The sequence below is a fragment of the Homarus americanus genome, unplaced genomic scaffold (assembly GCF_018991925.1).
Source record: "Homarus americanus isolate GMGI-L3 unplaced genomic scaffold, GMGI_Hamer_2.0 scaffold55640, whole genome shotgun sequence".
NCBI classification, from domain to species: Eukaryota; Metazoa; Arthropoda; class Malacostraca; order Decapoda; family Nephropidae; genus Homarus; species Homarus americanus.
In genome coordinates, this window is record NW_024713650.1 from 862,415 (window position 1) to 889,477 (window position 27,063).

At 40.4% G+C, this 27,063-nt stretch overlaps 3 protein-coding genes across 6 annotated transcripts in view; 2 read left to right on the forward strand and 1 right to left on the reverse strand.

The window, feature by feature from the left end:
* LOC121872538 (ATP-binding cassette sub-family C member 10-like) overlaps positions 1-5,881 on the reverse strand; it is a 20,422-nt gene extending 14,541 nt beyond the window's left edge. The window contains exons 1-6 of the mRNA XM_042375325.1: positions 5,776-5,881; positions 2,729-3,419; positions 2,294-2,509; positions 1,817-1,938; positions 1,332-1,515; positions 515-782 (exon numbers count right to left, since the gene is read on the reverse strand). Coding sequence (XP_042231259.1) covers positions 515-782; positions 1,332-1,515; positions 1,817-1,938; positions 2,294-2,509; positions 2,729-3,055 — 1,117 coding nt within the window. The 5' untranslated portion in view covers positions 3,056-3,419; positions 5,776-5,881. The remainder of the gene's footprint in view (positions 1-514; positions 783-1,331; positions 1,516-1,816; positions 1,939-2,293; positions 2,510-2,728; positions 3,420-5,775) is intronic.
* Positions 3,913-18,488, forward strand: LOC121872545 (monocarboxylate transporter 9-like). Of its 4 annotated transcripts, none has more exons than XM_042375354.1 (6): positions 3,913-4,042; positions 13,132-13,359; positions 15,324-15,594; positions 15,851-16,735; positions 16,859-17,056; positions 17,238-18,488. In XM_042375354.1, exons 2-6 carry the CDS (start codon positions 13,192-13,194, stop codon positions 17,408-17,410), a joined length of 1,695 nt encoding a protein of 564 aa, XP_042231288.1. In that variant the 5' UTR covers positions 3,913-4,042; positions 13,132-13,191; the 3' UTR covers positions 17,411-18,488. The 4 variants fall into 4 exon arrangements, with proteins under 4 accessions (XP_042231288.1, XP_042231267.1, XP_042231278.1 ...); XM_042375333.1 differs by lacking the exon at positions 3,913-4,042 and adding an exon at positions 6,387-6,628; XM_042375344.1 differs by lacking the exon at positions 3,913-4,042 and adding an exon at positions 11,238-11,331.
* Positions 18,489-22,104: 3,616 nt separating this feature from the next.
* On the forward strand, positions 22,105-25,749 carry LOC121874256. Its single transcript, XM_042378356.1, has 6 exons — positions 22,105-22,144; positions 22,715-22,883; positions 23,977-24,080; positions 24,353-24,537; positions 24,812-24,913; positions 25,669-25,749. The coding sequence occupies exons 1-6, from the start codon at positions 22,105-22,107 to the stop codon at positions 25,747-25,749; spliced, it is 681 nt and encodes a 226-aa protein (XP_042234290.1).
* The last annotated feature ends 1,314 nt before the right edge of the window (positions 25,750-27,063 follow it).

Sequence of the window (27,063 nt, forward strand, 5' to 3'; positions counted from 1 at the left end):
TACCTGTGTAAGTTAGCAACAATTACCTGATGGCAGCTCTCCATGCTGCGCAGTCTCTCCTCATGTTCTTAACTCTAATGTCATTTCTTACAACCTCTCCCCATATTATTCTTGGCCTACCCCTGGCTCTCTCACCTTCAAACTCATGCACCTCTTGACCCAAGTAGTTTCATCCATTCTCTCTACATTTCAAAACCATCTCAGCTTGCCTCTATGCAGAACTTTACCAATACTGTAATCACAATATCCAGCTGCCCTCTTAGCTCTGAACAGGACCCCGGATCTTTCAGTCTCACATTGAACATCCACCTCACCATTGCCATTTCAGCTCACTCAAGCCTACATGTCATCCTTTTTAACTGGCCATGATTCACTGTCACACAACATCACATTTCTCATGCCAGTCACATAAATTCTTCTTTCACTTGCAGGGAAAGTTTTCTTCCCATCAATAAAAGCAGCAGCTACTATCTGTTATTAGATGTTATCAACAGGTAGAGAAGCACAAACTTACCCACAAGAGCTGCTCCACACAGACCTCCTGCATATGTATATCCCTTCAAGTCATCCTCATCTTTTTTCTCAATAAAGATGACAAGCTCATGTAACAGAAGGGGTCCTGCAAATCCCAGAATATCACCAAAAAGCTTCAGCAGGCCAATACTGTAGAACTGGACCCCATAACATTTATGTATGGCTTTTAGGAAGGCATATTTTTGGCGACGAGGTCTCTCAGATTCATCACTGGGTAGAGGCTGGCTGATCATCATTGTTCTATGAACCTTAAAAAAAAATGTGATTTGTCAGTAAAGTAAATAGTATCAAGAAGAGTAAAGTACTTCAGCAGCTTTATAAGAAGGCCACACAAGTTAAATAAAGTTACTCATATTTGTCAGCAGCAGCAAGCAGCATCATAACAGGGTACTGCTGGGTTAAGGGAAGGGAGAGTAATGAATCCAATGAGAAAACTGTATGTAAATAATAATCTGCCTGGTGATGCATCAAGAAAAACATTATTGCTTCAATAAACTGTATACAATAAACCTGAATCTACATACTACAGCGCTAAATTGTTCACACAGGTATAAGGTGACTTTAGTGTGAACTACAGTGTGTTCAGTACCGAGTTCTCACATGAATAAAAGATAAAATGATGACGAACTGAAAACTAATTAGAAGACTTAACAACATTGTGAGTGTTAGAGAATACTGAAGTAAGTTAGTGAGAAAAGTAATCATATTATGGTAAAAGAAACTGTATTAGTTATCACATTCTCACTATTACAGTACAGAGATACTCTTCAGACGAAATAAAAGGAATATAAAGGTACCGTCTGAGCGATGACATCAGTTCGCATTTGTATAGGAAGGTCGTGCAGATCATCCTGAGTGCGTAAGTTACCAAGTGAACCTTTCTCCATGAGTGCGTTCACCCAGTAGAAGGTGAGGTACGATAACACGTTAATTCTCTCTTCTGCTATGCCCAGATGGTAGGGATCGGCTGCCTCGTGGAACCTGTAAGTAAATAAATAAATAAATATACACCTGCATTCAATATTACCCTGTACATCAGACGAGAAAAGTAATGCATAAAAAGGAACTATATTCACATTAACGACGAAATCAAACCTAATACACAGTAGATGTACACAATCAAGAAAGTATCTTTAGGGAGGTGCCCGATGAATTTCAAAATGAACACCGTGACTCCTGTTGTCTCGGCACGGTTGTCATAATCCTTCATGTCCCAAGTGGACCAAATACAAGAAATACAACCATTGCCCCCTGTATCATAACACAAGAATACAGTACTGACCCACTGTAATCATTATATGAGGTCTCCATGAGAGGGGTGGTCTCAGTGGCCTCCCTGTGCAGCTCATGGTACTGGGACACTCCTGCACTACCCTTTGGGAATAGTGTAAACAGATACACAGTCTGAAAAATATAATTAATACATATTAATAAAAAAGTAAGTAATTGTTTATGCAGTTTTGTATTTCCACAAAGTAAAACTCTTTCCCCAGTTTGGACATCCTACCTAGCTCATAAGGCAGTACAGTATATAGTTACAATATACAGTACTGTAAGTATGTACAACAGCACAACAATATTTACTTAGACCTCATTAAATCATATCAAATTATATTGAGATCTCTCTAATTTTCAGGGAAATAAACAGTATACAGTAGGTATCAGTTAGTTTTTCATAATGTAAATTGAGCAATAATTTATATACCAAACCATAATGTACCTCAAGTGAGAATAAGACAAGCAATATGTTAACACTTACTTGTAAACACATCTGAGTTAAAGCCATGAATCTCATTATTTTTTCAATCAATTTTGATATTCCATTTTCCTCATACCAAGTAGTTCTTGCCAGGTTGATAGTGCAGAGGAAGGTCAACAGCCAGGCGAGGATGATGGGGGTTGGGCCACGTGTCCCAACACTGAGCCGGGTCTTAAGAGAGGTTAAGTAACCCAGGTGCACCAGCCATGACAGTGACTGCAATACACACCAACACTGTATTATACGTAACTCTTTCAGCAGCAAACATTGACACAATCCTATAAACTAAATGGCTGGTTAACCTTTCATAATCTAAAATACCACTTCCAAAACTTAATAATCTTAGATTAATGTTATTGTATTCATAAGAGTTCTGGTGATGAAAAGATAAAATGAAAGAACCAATAAAACTGTAACAACACCTTGGCACTTTACCTGTACTCCAACAACAAGGCCATCAACCCAGTAGATTTTGCTGTGGCCAACGAAGAACAGAAGGATCGGCTCTATCACCACCAACACCAGGGAGAGCACAGTCAAGACAATCCTGGTGTAGATTATTGCCATCTGCTTCCGTCTACGCACCACCCACTCTGACTGCCTCCCTATGTAGTAAGCTGACACAATGGCCAAGAGAGCAAAAACTGGCACAGTAATCACAGCCTTTTGGAAACACAAGCCTAAATTGAGCTTTTGTGTATCCCAGGAAATAAAATCCATTGTGCCACAGAAGGCAGTTGTGTTGAAGAAGATTGGATCCATGGTGACTGGAGATGTTGTGACACTCACTAATTTATGTCAATAGGTAACCAGTTGTATAGGTGTGCTTCTGTTAGCACAGTTTGAGAGCCACAACCATTATCCAGTACTCATAAAGTGTTCTTACCAATATTCATCAATGTAGCATCTAATAAATCTAAGCAACAGTTTTTCTTTTGACATTTCATCACTTTCCTTCTTCATATTATTTTATATGATGATGACACAGCCTTTTCAATATTTGTCACAATTTTCTTCAAATGTCCTGTAAACAATTTTGTCTTGTCTTTGTTCCATCCACTCTTCAACCAACCAGGTACTGTTCTCAAGAATGCTCTCCCTCATGCTGCTCAAACTGTGCATTCTCCTGCAATACATAACAATGAGTAGACCATACATGTTAGTGCTCTATCTTATCTTATCTTATCATGAGACTGACTAGTAATTCATTCTCATTTTTTCAACAAATAAAACACCATTAAACTCTCATATACAGTACAGTATAATACTAAATAAAAAAAATATTCCATTGTACAGTAGACAAGCCATTTCTCCTGAAGACAATAACTCAAGAAGATGTTTGATGTTAAGGCAGTATGTAAAACAACCTATAGCTAAGGTAATCTAGCAATATACTGAAAAAGTATCACAGTGCCTAGTTAACCTGCATATTTTCCTGGGGAATAATTTTCACAAACTGTATAGAGTAATTTCTTAATATTACTAACTACAGCATATACTAGTACTATCTATCAATTTATATAAATATGCTGTACAACAACATATTACACACGTTAAGCCACGCAAAATATATTGTTTTGTAAAAAAAACATCACACAACCTGCCAACCTCACTGTGAGAAAACCTGGCCATGACTGAGCTAGAGCACAGACCTAAACAGGGAACTGTGTCACACTTCTTCAAATTCTATATACCTGTCTTTCCATCTCACTACAGTATATATACTCAACAACCCAAGAGAAACGACAGGTAGGCAAATAGAATGTTATTATTTTAATGCTTACAATTTCAGAGGGAATCATCACCCATCCTGTACTGTACTGTGTTAAGCCTCCACTCACGTGAGATGGAAGGTGACTCTCCCCCTGTAACATGATCCTTATCCACACAACCTTTAGAAAGTCCAGTGGGTTCTCCCAGACCAGTGGAAGTGGAGGATATCTTGTCAAATGTCTTAGTGATTTACATACACAAAATGTATAGCTTTTTATTTATATTTTATACTTACTAGTTATAAAAAAAACATTTTTACCAATGTATTACAGTGTACAGTACAGTACAGTACAGTATAGTAGAGTACAGTATTACTAATGTTTACTATAAGTACCATATATGGGGAAGTCTTTGCAATAAATGAAACATCTTTCATTGAACCATTAATGGCATTAAATAACTTTTGGCACATAAACATCACATATTGTACTAAACTGTACTTCTTATTCTATGGAATAAAACATCGTGTTCAGGGACAGGTCATCAGCTTATATCTTTAACCCGCTGTAATGTACTGTACTATGAAATATAAATGCCTTAATTTTCAATACAGGGGTCCCTGACTTACGAGCGTCCAACTTACGGACGCCCGCCAATATGAACGAGGTTAAACTTGAAATTGACAAAATTTTATATACCCGGTGACTTATTTTTTACTTAATTTACTGTATTTTGTCATTCTATTTCTTCTTTTCTCTTAAATTAAGTGATTTTAGATGTATATAAGGACTTAAGCTATGATATAGTGGGATTTTAAACATTGTTCTGTAAGTACGGTAAGCACATAACATGTGTTCCGACTTATGTACAAATCCAACTTAAGAACGTCCTCAGGAATGGAACCCTTTCGTGACCTGGGGAACGCCTGTACTAGATTCATCGTGATTAACAGTTAAAATAAAAGGCCGAGGTTAACTGTATCGACAAATACTATATCATCACAAGTCTCATGATGGCCAAAAATTAAATGATACCTGAGAAACCTAACCTAACCCCAAACAAGAGAAGACACAAAGATAGCAATTTCTTAGCCATCGCGAGAGAAGATACGAAGACATTTTTCCATACAATTAACCACAATACTGTATAATTAAATGAGTGAAACATTTTAGGATTATTAATTTTAGTATTTTCTAAATCAATTTTGTGGGAAATAATTGACATTAATGTATAATCACATTTAACACACATACAAATAATCTACTATAGTATGCAGTCTACCGGGATATTTACACGGTGGTGTTCATTAACCTAACCTAACCCAAATATCAAACTGTACCTCACAAATGCTGATGAGTAAGACTATAGTAAGCTGCTGATCAAAGATAACACGAATCAAACACACTTGGCTTAACTTAATTACACTACAACAATAACTTAACATTACTAGATTATATTACATTCAGGAGCAGCTCTAGTAAAGTAAGAAACAAGTCTTATTCTACCAAAAAAAAAAATTTCCCTAAGGGGGTTCTTTCAAGGAGTCTGAGGTCTAAATTATTATAGAATTTATCCAGCTGTGCCCCCAGGAGGTTTAAATACCCACTAACAGTTTACACCTCTACGGGTTATGACTGAAAATGTTGCACGAGACTTTTGATGAAGAGTCAACTACATATATATTTGAGGTTTTACGTTACATTTCCAGATAAGGCACATTAGTTGTAATCACACTGTAATCTACTACAGAAACAACATAAATATATTACCTTTAAAGTTCACATGAGCTTCATTTAAAGGAAAGAGTTAAATCAACACATAACAGAGGCCCGCACTGAGTGATCTGTCCTAGCCACATACTAGAGTACCATGAGGCTGCTAACGTTATCAACAATACCATTACTAATCAAACTAGACCAAATTTGAACAAATATATTTGACTGACCCTAACGTAATATGCTATAATTCTAACTAATTCAAATGGTCTTATCCAATTTTAAGTCAAAAGGTGTGAAAATAGGTGAACCTTCCCCCAGGAGACATTAGTGCTGACAATGTTGTTGTGGACAGCTGACCACAGGTGCCACAAGCCCTTTAAATTTATTCACTTGATCACAATCTCCAATCAAGGTCAGTTTGGTTTCCCATCAACATCATAGAATGAATATTGACTGATTTAACTTAATATTATGTAAAATACTCCCTTGTTTATCTTGTTCGCGTGTTTATTTACTGTTTTACATTTAAATATGGCGAATGAAGATGCTCGAGATCTTTAAAAGTCACGTGAAATTTGATTCATATACGTGTACTTAACGAACCATAATGGATGTGTACTAAAGACTGAGATGAAGAGTAAGAAAGAATACTCAAGAACCAAGGAGAGAGTACAATATAGGGTGGTACAGCTGTAACATGCTTGTTCTCAACATTGTAATACCTGGGTTTAATTCCCGATTCCCGACAGTCACACGTGACATAGCTTAAGATAGGTATTCCTGAAACAGTGGCCCTGAAAATGGTGTTAACCAGTGTGACCTCACCTAACACCGTAGGTTATCTCTGGATGTTTCGGTGTCCTCGTGTGCTAACGCTGAACTAATCTGACTGACTAGGAAGCTGGTAAGTAAAGTGAATGAATTAAAGGAGAAGGGAAATACCTGGGCGTGGTGGATGACAGTCAATTGTCGTTTGACGGTCATATCAACAAAGAAGTCAACAGGGAGAGCCAGATCCAGAGACCGTTAACATATATGAGGGGAAATTCTTGGTGGTGTACAAGGAAGCCTTGGCAACCAACGCAATCAAACGTGTTCAGGGAAGGGCAATGAAGCTGGTACCCGGGGCGTTATAAAAACCGCTAAATAAAGCACAGTAACGTGAGATATGATCGAGACGTTCATGATTGTTCAAGAAATACACCACGAGGAAGTGTGCCTGGGGTTCATTCTTAACATGAAAGCAAGACACCTATCGTCACATTGATCACGGGGTCTACCATAATACTTCTGATTTGTAAACAAAATCTAAGCAAAGGACTGGTGGGAATAAGCTCTGATGCCTTTGTCGGTTATCCTCGGTCAAATTGTCTTGTTTTTTCCTATTGTATACCTGCACTGTCTAGGTGTGTTTACATTACCTTGAAAACTGTATACATCGACTCTGGTCTATGTACTTTAAATCATACACATGCTGAACTGTCCGCCTGCATAATCAATATACATTAATGTCAAACCAATTGTGAACGATGATTTAACTTAATAATAATAATAATAATAATACACGTGCACAAAAATGAAGCATAATGACGTCTCACTGTACAGTATATTATGGAAGCATGGAAGCACTCGTGTTGACGTAGAGACGACTGGACACACACAGGGCAGATCACGATATCATAATACTGTACAACACAGATCTTGAAATGCATATACGTAGTAATTTCTTAACAATCTTTTCATAATTATTACCCCTTTTACTGCAAGGACTGAAATGAGATTAAATCAGAGTATACAGCATGTGTATTATTGTTAGTTAACTGAAACCAAGCTGGTCTGAGCCTACCAGCGCCTGGATTCTCTTAAATTCAGTGCAGTATTGATTTTGTCCCGTAACTGCTGATAAGGGGATGCATCCAGTAAGACACTTCAGTTTATTCCACCTGTATATTAGGTACCCCAGCTTATTTTACCTGAATATTGACACCACAGCTTATTTTACCTGGAGATTAGACGCTCCAGCTTAGTTTACCTGGAGATTAAACCCCCAGTTCAGTTTACCCCCATAAAGCTACCTGGGGGCTTAGGTCAGGTTAGGTTAGTTCTAGGGTGGTTAATCTTCACGTGATCCCATTTTTTCTAAGATTTCGACAATGACTGAAAGGATCATTATAAAGGACTAGATTCTTAACACCTTGAGTATGATGACTTAGTCATTGAGTACAGTGATATTACCCTAGAGTACGTTAACTTAAAACCCCTTGAGTACGTTAACTAAAAAAAAAACCTTCAGTAAGATGACCTAACCCCTAGAGTACGATGAATTAACCCTTTCAGAACGATGACTTAACCCTTTCAGTACGATGACTTAACCCCTAGAGTACGATGACTTAACCCCTTCAGAATGATGACTTAACCCCTAGAGTACGATGACTTAACCCTTTAAGGACGATGACTTAACCCCTTGAGTACGTTGACTTAACCCTTTAAGGACGTTGACATAACCCCTTGAGTACGTTGACATAACCCCTTGAGTACGAAGACTTAACCCTTTAAGGACGTTGACATAACCCCTTGAGTACGTTGACATAACCCCTTGAGTACGCTGACTTAACCATTGAGTAGTTAACGACTTCCTTGCCATCGAGCGGCTGGTCTGTTCTTTTGTTAATTTGGCTACGACACCTAATTTACCCATAATATCCATCCCTACACACCATCCAGCTGACCTTGGGTTAAGAGGTAGACGGGGGAGGGGGGAATTGCTATCCATTGTGAGTTTGTGATACTGGTTTCCTCTGATGCTAACACTGGATAATAAAGATCACACGTTTATAACAAAGTAACAATGGACAGACTAAACCGTCCCCGAACGACAAGTAAGCTAAGTAGAGAAAAGAAATTTGATAGTTATTGCAGTGGTGGGAAAGAAAAAACGCTGACTAAGAAATTATCGCGTGAGGTTTTCATCACTCTCTTGCTGGGACTGCATTGTGACGCCTCATACGCTTAGGCTAATTAAGACTCTGTTACGGTACACTTTTGTTTTATTTTTATCCTCTTCGCCACTGATCGGCTCGTTAGCAGCTTGGACGTTCGGTCACTTCTATGTATGTATGTGTGTGTATGTATGTGTGTATATATATATATATATATATATATATATATATATATATATATATATATATGTGTGTGTGTGTGTGTGTGTGTGTGTGTGTGTGTATATGTATATGTACTGTCAATGAATATGATGCATCTCTTTGTGTACGAACCTCTGTCCTGCATGGCAGTGAACAGATTTTTTTACAGATTCCCCACGAGGGGGCTAGTTTATTGGGCACCCCCTTACATCCTGTGCAAGGTGAAGCGCAGAAGCGTTTACAGTGCCCAACTGGGAACCATGCGGAGTTCATGCTTGCCTTTATGACTCCTGCATTAAGGGCGTAAAAGGCCTGAAGGATCATGGGTTTTGTCAGCAAGTTACATAAAGTGACAAAATGATGAGTGTGTGGGGGGAAAATTCCCGGTGCAATTTATCTGTTTATGGCAAAGTGTGGCAGGTCCCTAATAATGTCAAGTGCCAGGCCTGTCACTAGGAGGAGGGATATCTGGTCAGGGAGGGAAGAGGTGCCACCCCTGTAGGGGGAGGTCATAGGGCAAATGAGGATGTGGTGAAAGAGGGTGTGAGAGTCTGTTGACCACAAAGTTTACAAACAGTGCGGCCAGGCTCAGGGTTGCCAATGTACTAGGCGTGGCGAAGTACAGTGGGGGTGGAGGTGATATGGTGTGGTGGGGCAGGTACAGTAGGGGTGGAGGGAGGCACATAGGCATTGACAACATTGAGGGACACACCTTTTAGTGTATTGTGATGGTGTGTTCGTCGACATGTCGGTGGGGTACAGGTAGCCGGGGGTGGTGTCCTCAGGTCCAGGTAGCCCTGGTGGAGACAGCTCAGACACAGGAGCGGGCGCGGCTTGCGGTGGGTGGAGGACAGGTTGAGGCACCAAGTGTTGTGAGGATGGGGCAGGACTTCGCTCGGGGGCAGCAGGACACACCAGGGCAGGCCCGGTAGGCACTACACCAGTAGTGAAGGCCGCCGGCGGTGGAGTAGGCCGTGAGCAGGGGGGGCTCACAGGGGGACCAACAGCTTGTGTCAAACCAGAAGAGAGGAGTGACTGGGTGGCAACAGAGGGCAGGAGTAGGTGGGAGATGGTGGTACAGAGTGTAGCGAAGAGTTGTTCAATACGGTTGGTAAATTCTTGGAAGAGGGATATGATCTGTGTCATGTCACTGGCGGGGGGTTGTGGGGGGGCACCGGTGGGAGCACAAGGCCTGACAGCCTCAGAGTAGAGACGGGGAGGAGGCCCAGTAGTAGTTGAGTTAGGAGACGGCCGGGACTGCTGTGTTGTAGCCAGATGAGGCCAGGCAGAGGCAGGTGTTGTTGAAGAAGGCGTTGCTGGAGACACAGGGTACACAGGGGGGTGTGGCCCGGAAGACTGGGGGGGGCGTGTGGTAGACTTGGCCTTTGGGGGCGATTGGGGCATTGCCTGAGTCAGCATTGTGCAGGCCGCCACAGTTACAACATCTGGGATTTAGCCCACCCCACCACTATTAAGGTGGTCTTTAATTTTCTGGGCACAGGCCGCGGAGTTGTGGTTACGTGAACAGAAGCGACATCTCGGTCGATCTATACATATATAGCTGTTAATGAATATGATGTATTTCTTTGTGTATGAACCTCTGTCCTGCGTGGCAGTGAGAAGTGATACCACCCTCAGTGTCAAGACCTGACTGAATTACTCAGAATAGGCAAACTGTACTACAAGCTTTGCCAATAAATTTGTTAAACTAAAAACATATCTGTTACGCACTGTTGGCAAGCTCAGAGGTCATAACCCTTCATTATGTTTCTAAGTAATGTGGATGCAACATTAAGTGGAAATTGTGTTGTACGATTTTATATATTTATTTTTTCCCCACTAATCATCTTCTATAATTGCATTGTGCATTATTGTTAAATAAGAATTTATAACGTAAACCAATTTTTTCCTATAAACGAAAGTCGCGAAGTAGGAGAGAGCAGAGATCGGTGGCAGTACGGTACGACATCTACCGAAGGAATATGAAAAATTCGAAGTTATATTCGTGATATCTTCGGGTGAGATGATACGGCGTATAGAGCTACCGTGGTAAGGAATTGCAACATTTATATTATCTTTAAGAGCAACTATTCGTTATCCGTTTATCGCATCTTTTCAAGCGAATAGCCAATGCATCTCACGTCATCAGGGTTCATTAGCCAGATGCCGCCTTGGTCTTTACTGTATTTTATTTTATTTTATTAGATTAAATACATTAATGGCTTTTATTCAACTAAAATGAAAAATATGCCATTTTAAATTCCTATTTATTTTTATTTAAAGGTGCCTTATCTTGTGACAAGTAGCTTAATAACCTTGGCATCATTACACGCGTTTTTTATCGTACACAGGCAGTAGCGTAGAGGAGTTCCTAGCTGTCCTCAGGTTCCTCACTTAAAAGACTTGCTTTGTGTTGCTGAACCTGCGGAGGTTCGTCGAGTGCTGAGGAACATTCTCATAACTAGAGGTAGGAATGTTAATTTGTTCATCTGAAAAGAAACTTAACAGTCACACGAATAAACCAGAAGACAATACACTGTACTGTTCACTATTCTTAGCTATCGGCCTACTACGCGATAAGGCTGGAACGGGGTGATAATATTGACAATATTTACCTAGATTTTGCCAAGGCTTTCGACAGAGTACCCCATGAAAGGCTGAAAATGAAACTGGAAGGGTACGGAATTCGGGGAAATATCCTAGCGTGGATAGAAGACTTTCTACATGAACGCAAGCAGTGTGTGGTGATTAATGGCACGAAATCGTCATCCGTACCTGTCACAAGTGGGGTACCACAGGGAAGTGTATTGGGCCCGCTGTTGTTTGTTTGTTTCATAAATGACATGCCTGACGTTGTACACTCCTCCATACAAATGTTTGCCGATGACGCTAAGTTATTTCGGGAAATTAAGAACCAAGCGGACTGTGAAGAACTTCAGAAGGACCTCTGTGGGCTTCAGGAATGGTCGAAGGAATGGCTGCTGAGATTCAATGTCACGAAGTGTAAGAGGATGCACCTGGGGCGTACCAACGGTAAGGAGGCGTATCATATGTCCCAACGGGATGAAGAAACTGCACTAATTGAGACTATGTGAGAAGGACCTAGGTGTGTATGTTGACAATGAGCTGAAGTTCTCGAGCCATTACGAGAAGAAGGTAAATCAGGCAAATAAATTATTGGGTCTTATAAGAAGGTCGTTCAGATATCTAGACGGTCCGTCCCTCGTAACGATCTTCAGGAGTGAAGTGCTTCCCCATCTGGAGTACTGTCACCCCATCTGGTCCCCGAGATATGCTTGGGACTGTCAGTTGGTTGAAAATGTTCAAAGGAGGGCCACCAGACTGGTGCCTGCACTTCGGCACCTCAGCTACCCTGAGAGATTGTAGCGCCTGAACTTGCCTAGCTTATACTACAGACGGGCAAGGGGGGACCTAGTTGAGGTGTATAAGCATTTTAGAGGGCACTACTCAGTTGAGTGTCCTAACTTGTAGCTGGCGGACGCTCGCCCCACAAGGGGTCACAGCTCAAGATTGAAGAAGCCGCAAGTCCAGAAAACTGTGAGGGCAAACTTTTTCGGAGTGAGGGTTGTAAACTCTTGGAACAATCTACCAGAGAGTGTTGTGACGGCACCGAGTGTGAGCTCTTTCAAGACAAGACTTGACCAACACTGGAGCGGGTTCAGGTACATTTAGGAGCCGGTGCATGCCCAGTATTTGCCAACAGTACGTGACAGAGACGTGACCGATCGCCCAAGCGGCTAACAAGCCGATCAGTGGCGAAGAGGATAAAAGTAAAAAAAGTAAAAAGTTGCCAGGCCTAAAGATACCTGACTGTTAACAAATTGAGCTGTAGAACATTGGTCGTCATCAGGGTGGTCCTTTACCCTCAAAATTAAACCATTTACAACAAATCAACTAACAATGTATCAATCGTACGTATAGTTTGAGGAAGTTTAGCTAATAACTGATAAATAAGTTTAACTTAACTTAGGAAGGAGAATTCTGTGGAAAACATAAATTATTAAGTTTAAAGTGAACATAAAAAGGGTGAAAGAATGACTGAAATTTTTAGCCAAGAATAAAGTAATATAAAATAAGTTGACAACGAACATTTATTCTTTTTATTTTGCATTGAAGAATATAAAAATCTATTGAGGGTTATGTGACAATTAAATCGAAATAAAAAATGTAAAATAACCTAAAATTCGCGAACGAGATCAAAATAACACTACCGGAATATACTGAAAACTTTTTTATCTTTTGACAGAAAAGTGTAATTCATCAACAACACATCAAGACGACCTCACACACCAGCGACCACAACGCCATGACGGATACGTCAGGAACTATAAACAGAGGGAATGTTGAGGATGCTCATACCACCGCTCGGGGCGCTGGCGGCGATGAAAACAAGGAGTCTGAAGAATCCTGGGAACTCCGCCCGCCAGATGGAGGATGGGGGTGGATGGTAGTACTAGGATGCTTCTTAATAACCGTAAGTAACTTGTTATTCATGTATTGATTTGCTGTTGATAATTCCTACTTATCAAATGTGATGGTTGGTTCGGTATGCTTGTCTGTTAGCATTGGCGACATTTTGTCAACACATCGTTTTATAAAATTTTGAAATTTCTACAGCCTTATCGCGTAGTAGGCCTATAGCTAAGAGTAGTGAACAGTACAGTGTATTGTCTTCTGGTTTATTCGTCTGACTGTTAAGTTTCTTTTCAGATGAACATATTAACACAAACCACATTAAATGAAACGCAAATATGTACAGACAAATTCATTTATACGTTCGCACGAGTTTGATTTGTGGAGGGGTGTGGCGGCAGGGGCATTCAACATTGCTAAAAGGACATTGTTCAGTTCCTATAGTTATGATAGTTTTAACATTCATGATTCTCTGTAATAATTTTATTTTTAATTAACACCGTGGAGGCTCTGGCAAGTGCCCAGTTTACCTTGCCTTTAATTCGGCTCTTACCTGCTGCCAACCAATGTCACAAAGTTATCTACTGTGTGTCTAAAACTACACAAATGTTTAGTGGTATCAAGTCCACAAGTAGACCAACTTTCCCTTTACACAAATATACCCTCCCCCTCCTCCTCTTCTCCCGTCCTTCCCAGCTGTTACATCCATTTCAGATAATATTCAGAAAGGGCTTTATCAACTTCCTACAGAACGCCATATCAATACATTACTGTCTTCCATAATGGTCTACTGTCGATAGTGAACCAATGGAATGACATTAACTATTGACCAATGACAGTGTGAAGCGTTTGTTGATTGACCTCGACCCACGATCTGTACAGCCAGGCTCAGGTTAGGTACTGTATCTCCCGTGACCAGACGCTATATTCTCAGAGTCGTATTATAAACATTTCATTCTCAGTCAGGGATAAATACCACCATTACATTTTACGGGGACAGGAGTTTTATTGTTAAGTTTGACGTCATTTCGGTCGCCATCTTAGGTTGAAGTAGTTAGATAGATAGTGAGTATTGAGGTGTGTGGCGTGTGTGTGTGTGTGGTGTGTGTGTGTGTGTGTGGCGTGTGTGTGTGTGTGGCGTGTGTGTGTGTGTGGCGTGTGTGTGTCGGGTATAAAAGGACGGCGTCACTTATCACGATATTATTATCTCACTATTCTTGCTCAGTGTTCACCCCATACTTTTATTCCGCGGCTCTTTGTCAACACATGGCTGACTCGTGTCGACACCAACGCATAATACAACAAAATGTGTAGTTGAAATAGTCTGGGAAAATGCTTACCCTTTGTAATTATTGCTCATATAAACACTGAGTGAGGCACAACCAAAGTTCTCTCACCGAAGGAAAAAATAAAAGATGGTTGTTGGTGTTATAATGTAGTAATACGCTTCAACAACTAAAGTCTTTAACCCCTTCACTGCAGGGACGCCAGTTTTAATATTTTAGTTAAAGGCAGACGAGTTTATTAAGTACGGTCACTTTATAAAGGATCGATATGAAATCCTTTTACTGTACTGGGAACACTCTCACGGTCTCACCTGAAGCTCATCCATCAAATTCCAGTCATTGTTGTGATGGAGTAATATTATTATCAGACTACCTCGTGTACATATTTGACCGTTACCAGCCAATAACCTCACTCAGTCTTCCTCTAGCTTACACATCCTGATTTTTTTTTCATTACCTACCTCAGTCATGTCCCCCATGAGTGCCTTCGACCAGGTGAAATAGTACAATATCTTCACACATGTTCGTCCAAGTGTCTCGGCCTGCTCCTATGAGGATCTAACCCCGGCCGCTTAGAACAACTAGCATCCAGAGCGAAACAAGACTTATTTTTTCTATTAACAAGTTTTCCTATGTGATATCGCAAGACTGGGTTGTTATGAAATCGCAAATGTGTTGTTTGAAAATGTTCTCATGTCCTGGGTGACGCCCGTAACAGTGGTATTCCTCCTCCACCCAGGTACTGATCCCCATGTTAGCGCCCTGTTTTGGGATCTTGTTCGCGGGGCTGTTGGGGCAGACAGGGACGTCGTCAACAGAGGTGGCGTGGATCTTCAACACCTTCATGCTGGTGTGGAAGTTGATGGTGCTGGTGGTAGGCCCCATGGGTGAAGAGGTGGGTATCAGGAAGGTGGCCTTCACGGGGACACTTCTGGCTGCCGTCGCCGTTATGCTGTGTTCATTAGCCAATTCCACCGTCTCTCTCTTTTTCCTGTTCTCCATCGCTGGAGGTGAGTCCAAATTTATCCGCCTCTCTCTGTATGTACTGTTTGTACCTCCATCTTTTACTTCTGCGCCTGTGTGTCAGTCCATATCTCCCGTGCGTCAGCCTCCTCATGTGAATCACCACCACCATCACCATGCCTTAAAATGTACTTACTATTTAACTAGATATATTCATTTAACAACTGTAAGGAGATAAGATTAAATTTGAGAATATTTTTCGAAGGCTTGGTATAATAGACTAATGTGATGTTTGTGGTGCAGGTATAGGCGGCGGGCTGAGTGTGGGCGCCTGCTTCCCGACCTTGGCCAAGTATTTCGATCGTCATCGAGGCCTGGCCAACGCCTTCCTCATGGCCGGCATCAGCGCGGGACAGTTCATCAACGCCCCTCTAATTCGCTACCTACAAGACGAGTATACATACAAGGGCGCCTCGCTCATAGTGGGCGCCATTATTCTGCACGCCTGTTTGGGGGCCGCCCTCATGCAGCCAGTGGAATGGCACATGAAGAGGGTTCGCTGTACGGTGCCACCTGAAGGAGCTCACCCACTCCTATCACAGCCATCATCCAGCCGAGGGGAGGGTGTAGGTGAGCAGGACTCTGGTGTATCACTAGACAGTAATCAAGAGAATGCTGTGTCTGTGGACGCCGCGACTCCAAGACGGCCTTCGGATGTCCACTTAATAAACAACTCCCACCCGTCTCTCCCGTCTTGCAAACACTCCACCCTCACCCTCGCCTCCATGGACTCGGAGAACCTTGCTGCCATCACCTCCACCGATGAATGTATCCAAGAAGACGAGGAAGCCGAGAAAGACTGCTGTGTGCGTGCCGTGTGGAGTTTGGTGGTGCGCGTAGTGACCAACAGTTTGTGTGACTTGAAAATCTTAAGGTCGCCTCGTGCACTCATCATAGCTCTCATAGGTGCTCTCACCCTCAACAGTCACTTCAACATCATTATGCTGGTGCCCTTCGCTATGAAGGCAGCAGGTCACTCCTTGTCAGCGGCCGCCTGGTGTGTGTCTGTGTCCGCCGTCACCAACACCATCAGCCGCATCTTGGTGTCCACGCTCTCCGACTACTCCTGGTTCAGTATCAAATATTTCTACATGAGCGGCATCTTTGTCCTCTTTTCCGCTACAATAGGTTAGTAATGTTCTCACACACGATAATAAACACTACTTTGTTTATAACCCACATTATGACCAGGACTTAGACCCTTTTTGTTTTTCTCCCTGACACACTCACTATGGTCTTTGTTCCTTACAGTATGGAGTTTGATACTAAAGGGGGAGCTAGTATGGTTAGTGGTGACGATGGGGGTGTGGGGGATCGGCGTGGGGATAATCATGGGTCTACACAACATAGCCATGGTGGAGTACTTGGGTTTGGACAACTTGAGGGCCATGTTCGGCACAAACAGCGCCATGGTCGGCATCGGCTTCATCATCATCGGACCTTTAGCTGGTAAGACTTAACTTAAACATCTTGTTTATTATCGTCAATCTTCGACTAGTTATGTCTAATTAGATCTTCCATTGTAATTAAACGACTGACGTAATCTGAAGGTTCATAACAGTACCAGAAAGTATAAGTATATGAACACATAACAACATACGTGTCTTGGCTGGTGGTGGTGTACTTACAGGTGTGATACGGGACGTGAGTAAAAGCTACGCCATCAGTTTGTGGTTCCTTGCAGCCATCATATTCATCACCTTCCTGCTGTGGGTCGCTATGCCTGCTGCCGTTGCCTATGACAGGAGGAGAGAAGCAGAGTTACAGAGCGACAAGGAGCTACAGCCGGCATTATCTGGGTAAACAATACTCCTAACGTCATCCACAAAATCAAAAAACAATTGAATCTCGCATTTTGTAGATCTTGTTCTGTTACAGTAGGCTGAGAGACTGGAGTAAAAGGGAAAATATGAATAGGCCTATGGAAGAAATATGTAAGAAAAAAATACTAACATGCAAAGATTCATTTTAAGTTATAATAATTCAAAATGTAATTCATGTGATTTTATCAAAACAAGAATTCTAATTACAGTTTCATCTTGAATATTATAATACATGTATCATAAAATTGGTTACTTAATTCTACACTTGGTATAAATACGGGTCTGCACTCGATATCTGGGAACGAAGATATGAATAGACTTTCGGAGGTTCATGTGTACTGTACTTACCCACTGAACTACTACTGGCATCGTGTTATTAGTACATTTATTTACCCTCATATAGCTTAAGGCAACGATGATCACCAACATATCCTGATAATGCTTTTAACAGCCCAAACCTATAGCTATTATTGTTATTCATTACAACAGTTACTAAAACACCACAAGTGTAGCTGTTTTTACTAGCTCTATAGTACCATGCTCCCTCTAGTGTAGCTACTGTACCACCATAGGTAGTAAATGATACCTGTACTGCAAGATTATAAGTATACTGTATAAGATATCCAGTTTATCAATTCAGGTGATATCTCTTGGGTAATAACAGCTATCAAGTATATAGGTGTGGTAGAGGTTCTATTGATATATAAAAAGATACAAGTGCTTTTAGCTGTGTTAGTTGTGTACGTGGTTGTAACACAATCACTGTCATGAAGATCAATAATTCCTGGTGTTACCCTACCAATGTGTGTTGTGACGCCGCCCTTACTGTACTGCTTACATCTGTTACAGCGTATGAAACCAAAGAATAATGTAACGTAGAAATGATTAGCGTACTTGGGTGTACTGAATCCATATCATGAAGCAATAAAGTAAACCCGCGTATATTGTGGGCAAACATCCTTGATATAAAGTATTTAATATGTGTATAAAAAGTATTATATTTGGTTTACTGTATTAAATTTTCTACGCCCAGATTAACTAATAAAGATTATGTCGTATTGCTGTATTATAATCCATGGTTTTTTTCGGGGGGCGGGGGTTGTTTTTCACCTGACAAATAAATAATAAAATATATTACTTACATACTGTATAGGAGGTATGTAGCCACTGCTCACTGCTCTAATACATTATTTGTATTTTTCTTCTATCTTGACCTCCAGCATCTTTAGAAATAAAAAATCTGAGATCAGAAATACCGTATACAACTACAGAGCCTTCAATATACAGTATGTTTACCTGTGGCGTCACTAGCTCTCCTGATTCAGTACTGGAGATACAAACTAGACGCCTTCATCCAATATTCAAATTTGTAACATCAGGGACGAATCCAGGAATATATCAAGGGGGTCCAAGACGTCGTGGGGGGCAAGGAGGGCGCAGTAAGCCCATCTGTCTGGGGTCCCCCCCCCCCTGTGATTTTTTTTTAAGCTGACCAATATCATGTGCATTTTGAAGCCATTAGCACTTGGTATTAGGAGATATTCTGAGACTATACAAAAACGCCTGAGTACAATACTGCATTAAAGAAGTGTATAGGAATTTTCTGATGAAAAGGAGGGTTCCGGACCCCCAGGACCCCTCCTAGATCTGCCCCTGAACATCAATATGCAGGAAGAGCAAGGTATGATAATTTATATGAGCCAAAAGAAAACGGCGGCGTGTTGTGTTGGTTTCTGCTGCACATATGAGTTCCTGTTGGAGTGTATCACCCAGCTGCCGCTTTTGACGAAAATTTTGGCGTTCCCTTTAATTGTGCGCTCTCAGTCCAGACAACATAAAGAGAAATATCGTGATTTACGTCAACGGAAACACCCTGACATCTTACCTGTTTTGTCTAGACGAAACCAGTGATATTATTTAACACGATTTTATAGCAGGGAAAGATTTCAACATAATGGCATTCATAAAATTAAACTTTGCAATCTTACTTTAACAATACAAATACGATGCAAATTATATTGTGAATATTGATTGTAAAGCTCTCAAAACTCCCCCAACGTTTCACAAAGTTACACTTACACAAGAAGTGTGTGAATACGTGAGACACCAACAGCGCCCCATAATGCCTGTGCGCTGTAACCCTCCCGTGTAGTACTGAGGCGCCTTTTACGCTAGCATGCCGTACTCTCATCTGCCAATATTTACTCTGGTATCTACGTGTCCTATATCACATGTCCAAACTCGTCTTTAAGCTGATTATATGGACATGTGGGTTCTCATGAAGATCAGGAACCATATTTTTTCACTTCATATGAGGAGACACTTTAACGTTAAATGGGAGGAGGTAAGTTATAGATGGAATTAGGTTAGGTTAGTGTAGGTTTGTCACCGTCACTGTCAACGTCACTGTCACCGTTTCTGTCACCGTCAGTCACCGTCACACTCATCTACACTGTCACCGTCTCTGTCCCCGTCTGTCTTCCTTTCCAGGCTAATCCGCCCTCGCCGTCTTTTTTTCTTTCTAAAAACAGTTAATAAATAAAAAATATATATAAACACTTAAAAATAAATATCCAGGTACAGTATCGGTGGAAGAGTACTCCACGATATATGGTTCAGCAGGAGATGTTGAGTGGACGATGGGGAGTAATTCACACAGTATCACATCTTGTCCAGTTGAATCACTATTGACCGCGAGCTTTAGTCTTAATGTTTAAACTTAACAGCTGTAAACCTTCGATAATTATAGTGTAAGGTGATAAACAGCTGCAGGCGACCATTAGCTGAAGAATTGAATGTGATCAACAGATAAATATGATAACTAATTTTTTACAAAGATTTACTGATCATTTTTCATATTGGTAAGAAACTGTTGAAAGACTTTGGGAATTTTATGTTTTAGACCGTAAAAATCTGTATCCGGGACTATTCTATATATATTTTGTATCACCTATATATACAAAGTAACAATAATACCGAGCTGCATTGCCAGTGAGCGATATCTGGCAACCAATCAGAGTGCAGGAGTATTGTTGAAGTACATTTTGATTGACTAAGCACAAAGTTATGAGAGATAGCAGGGCAGAGGCTACAAATACGCTGTGGCTGTGCGTTAAGTCTTTAGTCGTCAGTGCACCTCAAGTAAGGAAGGTAAGTTGCTGTTGCACAAGGTAATCCATATACAGTATGAACCATTAAAACTCTAACTATATTCAATCTTATCTTTTAATTACAGCAGGTTAAGCAACATCACGAGAAAAGCAAAATATATAAATACCTGTATGCTTCAAGTACGTATAAAGAATGTGAAGTTTTTAATACTGTATCCCCTATGGTTCCACTCACTCAAATATATCTAAAGGGAAACCTAGCTATTATTATTTACGTGAGGTGTTTCCCCGTCTGGAGTACTGTCACCCCGCCTGGTCCCCGAGATATACTGGACTGACAGCTGATTGAAAATGTCCAAAGGAGGACCACCAGACTGGTGCCCGCACTACGGCACCTCGGCTACCCTGAGAGATTAGAGTGCCTGAAATTGCCTAGCTTATACTACAGATGGACAAGGGGAGATCTAATTGAGGCGCATAAACATTTCAGAGGGCACTACTCAGTCGAGTGCCCTTACCTGAAGCTGGCGGACGCTCGCCCCACAAGGGGTCACAGCTCAAGGTAGAAGAAGCCACACGTCCAGAAAACTGTGAGGGGTAACTTTTACGGAGAGTATTGTGACGGCACCGAGTGTGAGCTGTTTCAAGACCAGACTTGACCAACACTGGAGCAGGTTCAGACGCAGTCAGGAGCCGGTGCATGCTCAGTACTTGCCAACAGTGTGTAACGGAGATGTGACCGACCGCCCAAGAGGCTAACAGACCGATCAGTGGCGAAGAGGATAAAAGTAAGTAAAAGTTAAAGTATTAAGTGATGTGTGTGGGTGTGTGTGTGTGTGTGTGTGTGTACTGTTAGTATGTGAAACGTATTTGACATTTGTACGACACTGGGCTGAAGCAAAAACAGACCCATTACTCTCAATCTTCATTAAACGATAATCATGTCGGTAATTGTGTGATAATTCACTTTCATAAACACGATAATTGCCCTTGTTAATGTGAGGTAGTAGATGACTAGTCCCTGATAAACAATACACTTTATTATACAGCTGTACACCACTGGAGCCCTTCACTGCACCACAGTACATCTGCACGGTACATGGGATACACAGTGCCTGGAGTGATAGTTGTTTAGAATAATTCAAGTCCAGGAATGAACAGGAATATTTACTAATCACTTTTTATATAATAATTGATGCAACTGCCAACTGCAGGCAAGTACAACATAATAATTCTTGGTCGTAAGTATAAATGAACTCTTCTGAAGACTGACGCAGCGATTTTATCTGATTGAATTCCCATGTGGAAGAACTAATGATTTCACGTACCCAAAACTGTCTTTGGTGTAATAACTACCGTGATTTGCCCTAACCCTTAAGGGAGACACGAAACAACACCAGATTATCATAAGAATAATAATTTCTGAGATTTAAGAATAACAAAAGTAAGAATAACTCATATGATTCCAAACTTTTGCATTACCCTGTATATTGTTCATCAAGATTATTTGTGTATTGTGATAACACCCTGTATTAATCCTACCCCTTTTCCCCAGGCAGAGACCATGGCGCCGAGTTACCTGCCCACACCTCTACTCTTCTTCGGTAAGTTTTAAGTTAATACACTATTATGCTCCCATGGCGGCACACACTCTAGCTACGCCACTGGACACCAAGATGAGGTAATAAGTGATGTTAAGAAACTTATGTTATTACTGCGCCTCAACAATGAAGGTCTTTAAACTGGTAACAAGGTTAGTACATTCAATTATGGTAAAGATTCATTTTAACGTCCCCTTCTTTTTTACAGGGAAATATATCTTTCTGTTGTATTTTGGTTTCCTTTGTTTAAATCTGGCCTTCATTTTCTTTGGACAATCCCCATTTAAGAAACATTTAAGAAAACACTTATTTTGATATCAGGTACCAATGACGGCAAATTTTTGGGAGGAGTATTTATGGTAAATAACCAAAAATGTTAAATATCTCGCTTACATGTAATTTAGGCCGAAAATGGCACAAGAAACATGACTCAGATGGTTGACTTCCACCTATAGCAACTATTATTTGTAAAATATACCCAAACCAAGCTATAAATACGTGTATATTAATAGCCAAGAACTGAAGTATTTTACAGTTTTAGCTGAGAGCTGAACAATGGATGTTTACTTTCAGCTTGTGTACTGGCAGTGGCGGTGTGCGGGCCTGCAGAGTCTTATAACAAACTGTCTGTTATAAGACTCCATCAGTCTACTCACACACCAGTCCTTCCACACATGAAGACGGACACACACTCCCTCCACCACAACCGCTCACAACGCCCCCTGCCATCGTACAGCCTCAGGTACAGTATTATTCATCCATAAGTGGTTTAAAACGTGAGTCTGGCATATTAACTTTCCTTCCGTCTTGTATCACTCATGTTATCCTTCCTCTACCGGTCCGACTAATTACCCAAATGTACCCAAATGTAGCCAAATATAGCCGGAATGAAGTCAAATAATGGTCCTAGATGAATAAATCGGACTGCTAATCACTTCTCGACTGGTATTTGGTGTCAGAAAGTCACAATAAACTGGAAAACTTACTTTAATCTGAGTTAATAGATCGCGTGCATGTACCGAGGGAGCGAGGAATTACCCAAATGTACCCAAATGTAGCCTCAATGAAGTCAAATGATGGTCTTACAAGCGTAATTCGGGCTGTGAATCACTTCTCGATTATTATTTGGTGTCATAATGTCCAAAAAATTGGTAAACTTAATTTAATCTGAGTTGTGTTAGGTTAGGTTAGGTACATGCACTCGATCTATTAACTCAGATTAAAGTAAGTTTTCAAATTTTTTGTGACTTTCTGACACCATATACTAGTCGAGAAGTGATTAGCAGTCCGATTTATTCATCTAGGACCATTATTTGACTTCATTCCGGCTATATTTGGCTACATTTGGGTAATTAGTCGGACCCCTAATACAACTGATTAAATTGACACGTGTAGAGTTCACCTACGGAAGGGTGGTTACATGTGGCAGATACAAGTATTTCAAGTGGGGAGGAGGGACTTGGTACACAATGAGCCAGAATATAAAAAAAAAAATCCGTAGAAAATTAAACAATAGGAAGGAATTTGGAGGCGTAGCATGTGCGTGTATAGGCCTACTGTGCAACCACCTGCCTTCCTGTAACCTTCTGCCTCAAGATTATGAATGATCGGTGGAATAATTGATTAATTTGAACCCTATGTTGGATGTTGCTAGTACAGTATAGTATAGTACTGTGTTATGAGGAATTAAGCAATGAGCTAATATTCCATATTTTTATGATCTGAAATTATGAACCCACAATGCGTTCTTGTATTAAGTTTCTCATTTTAATATAGTCAAATTTATAATTTACTTGTTTATTACAATTAAGTTTCTCGTCATTTATGGTGTACAGCGTGACAGAAGCAGGCCGGACGACCGAGGAAGGACTAGCTGCATTTTTGTCCTATGCCGCCGTCGAAGTCAATCTCTACCTGCTGTATGACCTTACAAACTATGGTATGTCTTAGCATTCCCAGCAATAATTATTTATTTAGGAGATGAATACCGTATGAGAACTCGACTGTGAAAATGGTGTCCTGGTTTCTATTAGGTAAATTTAAAGTATATTTTACAGCTGGATGCTCCTCCTTTTGCCTGTCTTGTTAATGATATATGTATTTTTTAATTTTAGACTTACGTAAAGTTATTTCAGGATTAAGGCAAAACAGTGAGATTAAGTTGCTTTTACACTAGGCTTGTCTGCTGTTGATGCATTGTCAGCATTTCAGAAGTGGACGAGTTAGTCAGGAACCACCAAGAGAACTACAACATGAGTAAATCAGTGACGTTGATACAGTACTCTGAGGATCTGTCCTACCTAAAGGAGGTGCTGACGACTAGAGCCACACACCTGGGCACCAGGCACATGCTAGTTCTCTGCTCTACACAACACACCATCAGGATCTTTCAATATGTAAGCTGTGTGTAGAAGGTGGGGGACATGGTAGGTATAGTGGGGCAGTAAGGTTGGAGAGAGACCATAGATACTGTATATTATGAGAAAATAAATAGGGAAAGAGAAATACAGTATGTAGTAGTAATCTACCCTCTTATGCAATAGAACACCATTCTTGTGTTATGGCCCCTACATATGCACTGGTACTTTGCAACCTTGTACTTACTGTACTGGCTCTACTTGCTCCCCCTATCTTGTGTACAATTTGTGTATCACTAAACTGTATTGACAGGTACGTCAGAAACAACTAGAGTCGCCAAGTATATGGTGGTTGGTGGTGGGGGAGACAGATGTGTTACAATCTCTTCAGCCACTACTGTGGGAGGGCTCCCTGGTGAGTCCTAACTTGTGCTCCTGCTTGTTTTGCAGTGTATGGTTGCTTATGTAGAGAAATTTAGCCTCCACATGGTATATGATTACTTTTACCCTCTTTGTCTTATATAATGGTTTGTCCACACACAATCGAGGATAGTATGTTTGTTTATGGTGTAAAAGTCGCCACCAACAACTACTTGCACAGTTAATGAGCTGTGAAACCCAGTGTCAGTGGAGAGCTCAGAAAAATTTGATAATTCGTCACTCAGTTTATATAAAAATCTCCAATCACTGCTTAGTAAACAGAGATTAATGGCGCAAAGGAAATTGCTGTTGCATTAGTTCCACCCTGCCAGGGGTTGAACCTAATTCTTTCTGCTTTCAAGCCATTACTTACCTACCACATTTACCTAACAGTCACCCTATACCGTGGGAAGAAGGCCAATGGCCTCTATAGGATTCCTTCGTTGTTCTTGGTGGTTTACTGTCTTGTCCAGTGATATTTTGAGGCCCAGTGCTGTTCTCACTTTCACAGCTTGAGCTGGTACACTGTTCTATAGGTCTTTGACATATGATTTTGATAAATTTATTCATTTATAAAAAAAAAATATCAGTCAGAGCAAACTAACAAGCTATAATAAGTGTATGTGGACACAGAATCAAAGGGATATGAGCAACTGATGTCATTCAAACAAATTTGCCACTATATTTTTTCTTTCCTTGGAACTTATGAATGTTTATGACATGTGATGTAACAAAGTGTTGTGTTTATAGGTGACACTGGCACTGAGAACATCACCCACCACCTCTAACTTCATGGTATCAAAGGTTGACCACACTGGCCTCCCTATGTAAGTACTGTACTGTACCTTCCACACTCTCTGTCATGCCCTCTACCTCATACTATACCTAATACCTTCAGCACATTCCCTTAATATCTACTGTTGATGATTCATAGTCATAAATATTGGTGTTCAGATTCTCTTTGTGATATTAAGTTAATGAATATACTGTAGTGTTGTTTGTCATATATATATATATATATATATATATATATATATATATATATATATATATATATATATATATATATATATATATATATATATATATATATATATATATATATATATCATGTAAATCCACAATAAAACGTGATAAGATAAATCTTGATAAAATCACACGGAAAATGGAAACAACAGTACCTTAGCTTTCGTCTTTATTCAAGACATCTTCAGAGGCTGAAGATGTCTTGAATAAGACGAAAGCTAAGGTATTGTTTCCATTATTTTATCAAGATATATATATATATATATATATATATATATATATATATATATATATATATTGTTACGAGTTGGGGATTTAGAATATAGTTAAAAGTCTACCCAGATCCCAACAGGTAACAACAATAAAAAAAACAAAGACAATCGGACTATAAAAGGGTAGACAAAGGATGCGAGTTTTTGTTGTGTATAATAAAGTACCATAAATTCCTTAACAAAATATTCAGCTATCTATTACCCTTAACCAAACTTAACCTAAACATTAACAGTATATACATATTAATAAAACATAAAACAATCGTGAAGCAAGGTGAAGGTGGGAGAGGCAATACAAGATTACAAATACTTAAGTGAGGAGCTGAGATGGCTGACGAGTAAGACTGAGTATTGTAGAAGACGGTAGGTAGTCACTGTGCCGTAGGTTTCCAGGATAGGTGATCCTGTGGTCACTTCCCAGAGCCAAGTGCTCTCTCCTCGAATTGGAGCTCACAAAGAAGACTTGGAGGAAGTGACGCAACAACCAGGATATGGAGAAGGGAAACCCCGGAGTGTTAACTAAGACGAGTCATACTCGTGTCTCGTCCCTAGATGGCGTTGCTCGTGGTGCTGGGTAGGTAGATCAGGACAATAGATGGCGTGGTTCGTAGTGCTGGGTGGAGGGGTTCGTAACAATATATATATATATATATATATATATATATATATATATATATATATATATATATATATATATATATATATATATATATATATATATCGCATTACCTTTCTTCCATTGGCTACCTGTGCTCAGTAGTCTTGTCCACACCCAGACCTCTTCAGCAAAGATCAGTTAAAAGATTGACACTTTAATCATTAACACTTTATTTCCAGGCATCCTCCC

Bases quoted from the DNA above. Each gene is read 5' to 3' on its own strand.
- LOC121874256 (XM_042378356.1), top strand. From the start codon at position 22,105: ATGGCGCCGAGTTACCTGCCCACACCTCTACTCTTCTTCG. The intron at 22,884-23,976 runs GTACAGTATTAT...TATGGTGTACAG, and splicing joins CTGCCATCGTACAGCCTCAG to CGTGACAGAAGCAGGCCGGA. The intron at 24,538-24,811 runs GTAAGCTGTGTG...CTGTATTGACAG, and splicing joins CCATCAGGATCTTTCAATAT to GTACGTCAGAAACAACTAGA.
- LOC121872545 (XM_042375354.1), top strand. From the start codon at position 13,192: ATGACGGATACGTCAGGAACTATAAACAGAGGGAATGTTGAGGATGCT. The intron at 13,360-15,323 runs GTAAGTAACTTG...TCCTCCACCCAG, and splicing joins TAGGATGCTTCTTAATAACC to GTACTGATCCCCATGTTAGC. The intron at 17,057-17,237 runs GTAAGACTTAAC...GTGTACTTACAG, and splicing joins CATCATCGGACCTTTAGCTG to GTGTGATACGGGACGTGAGT.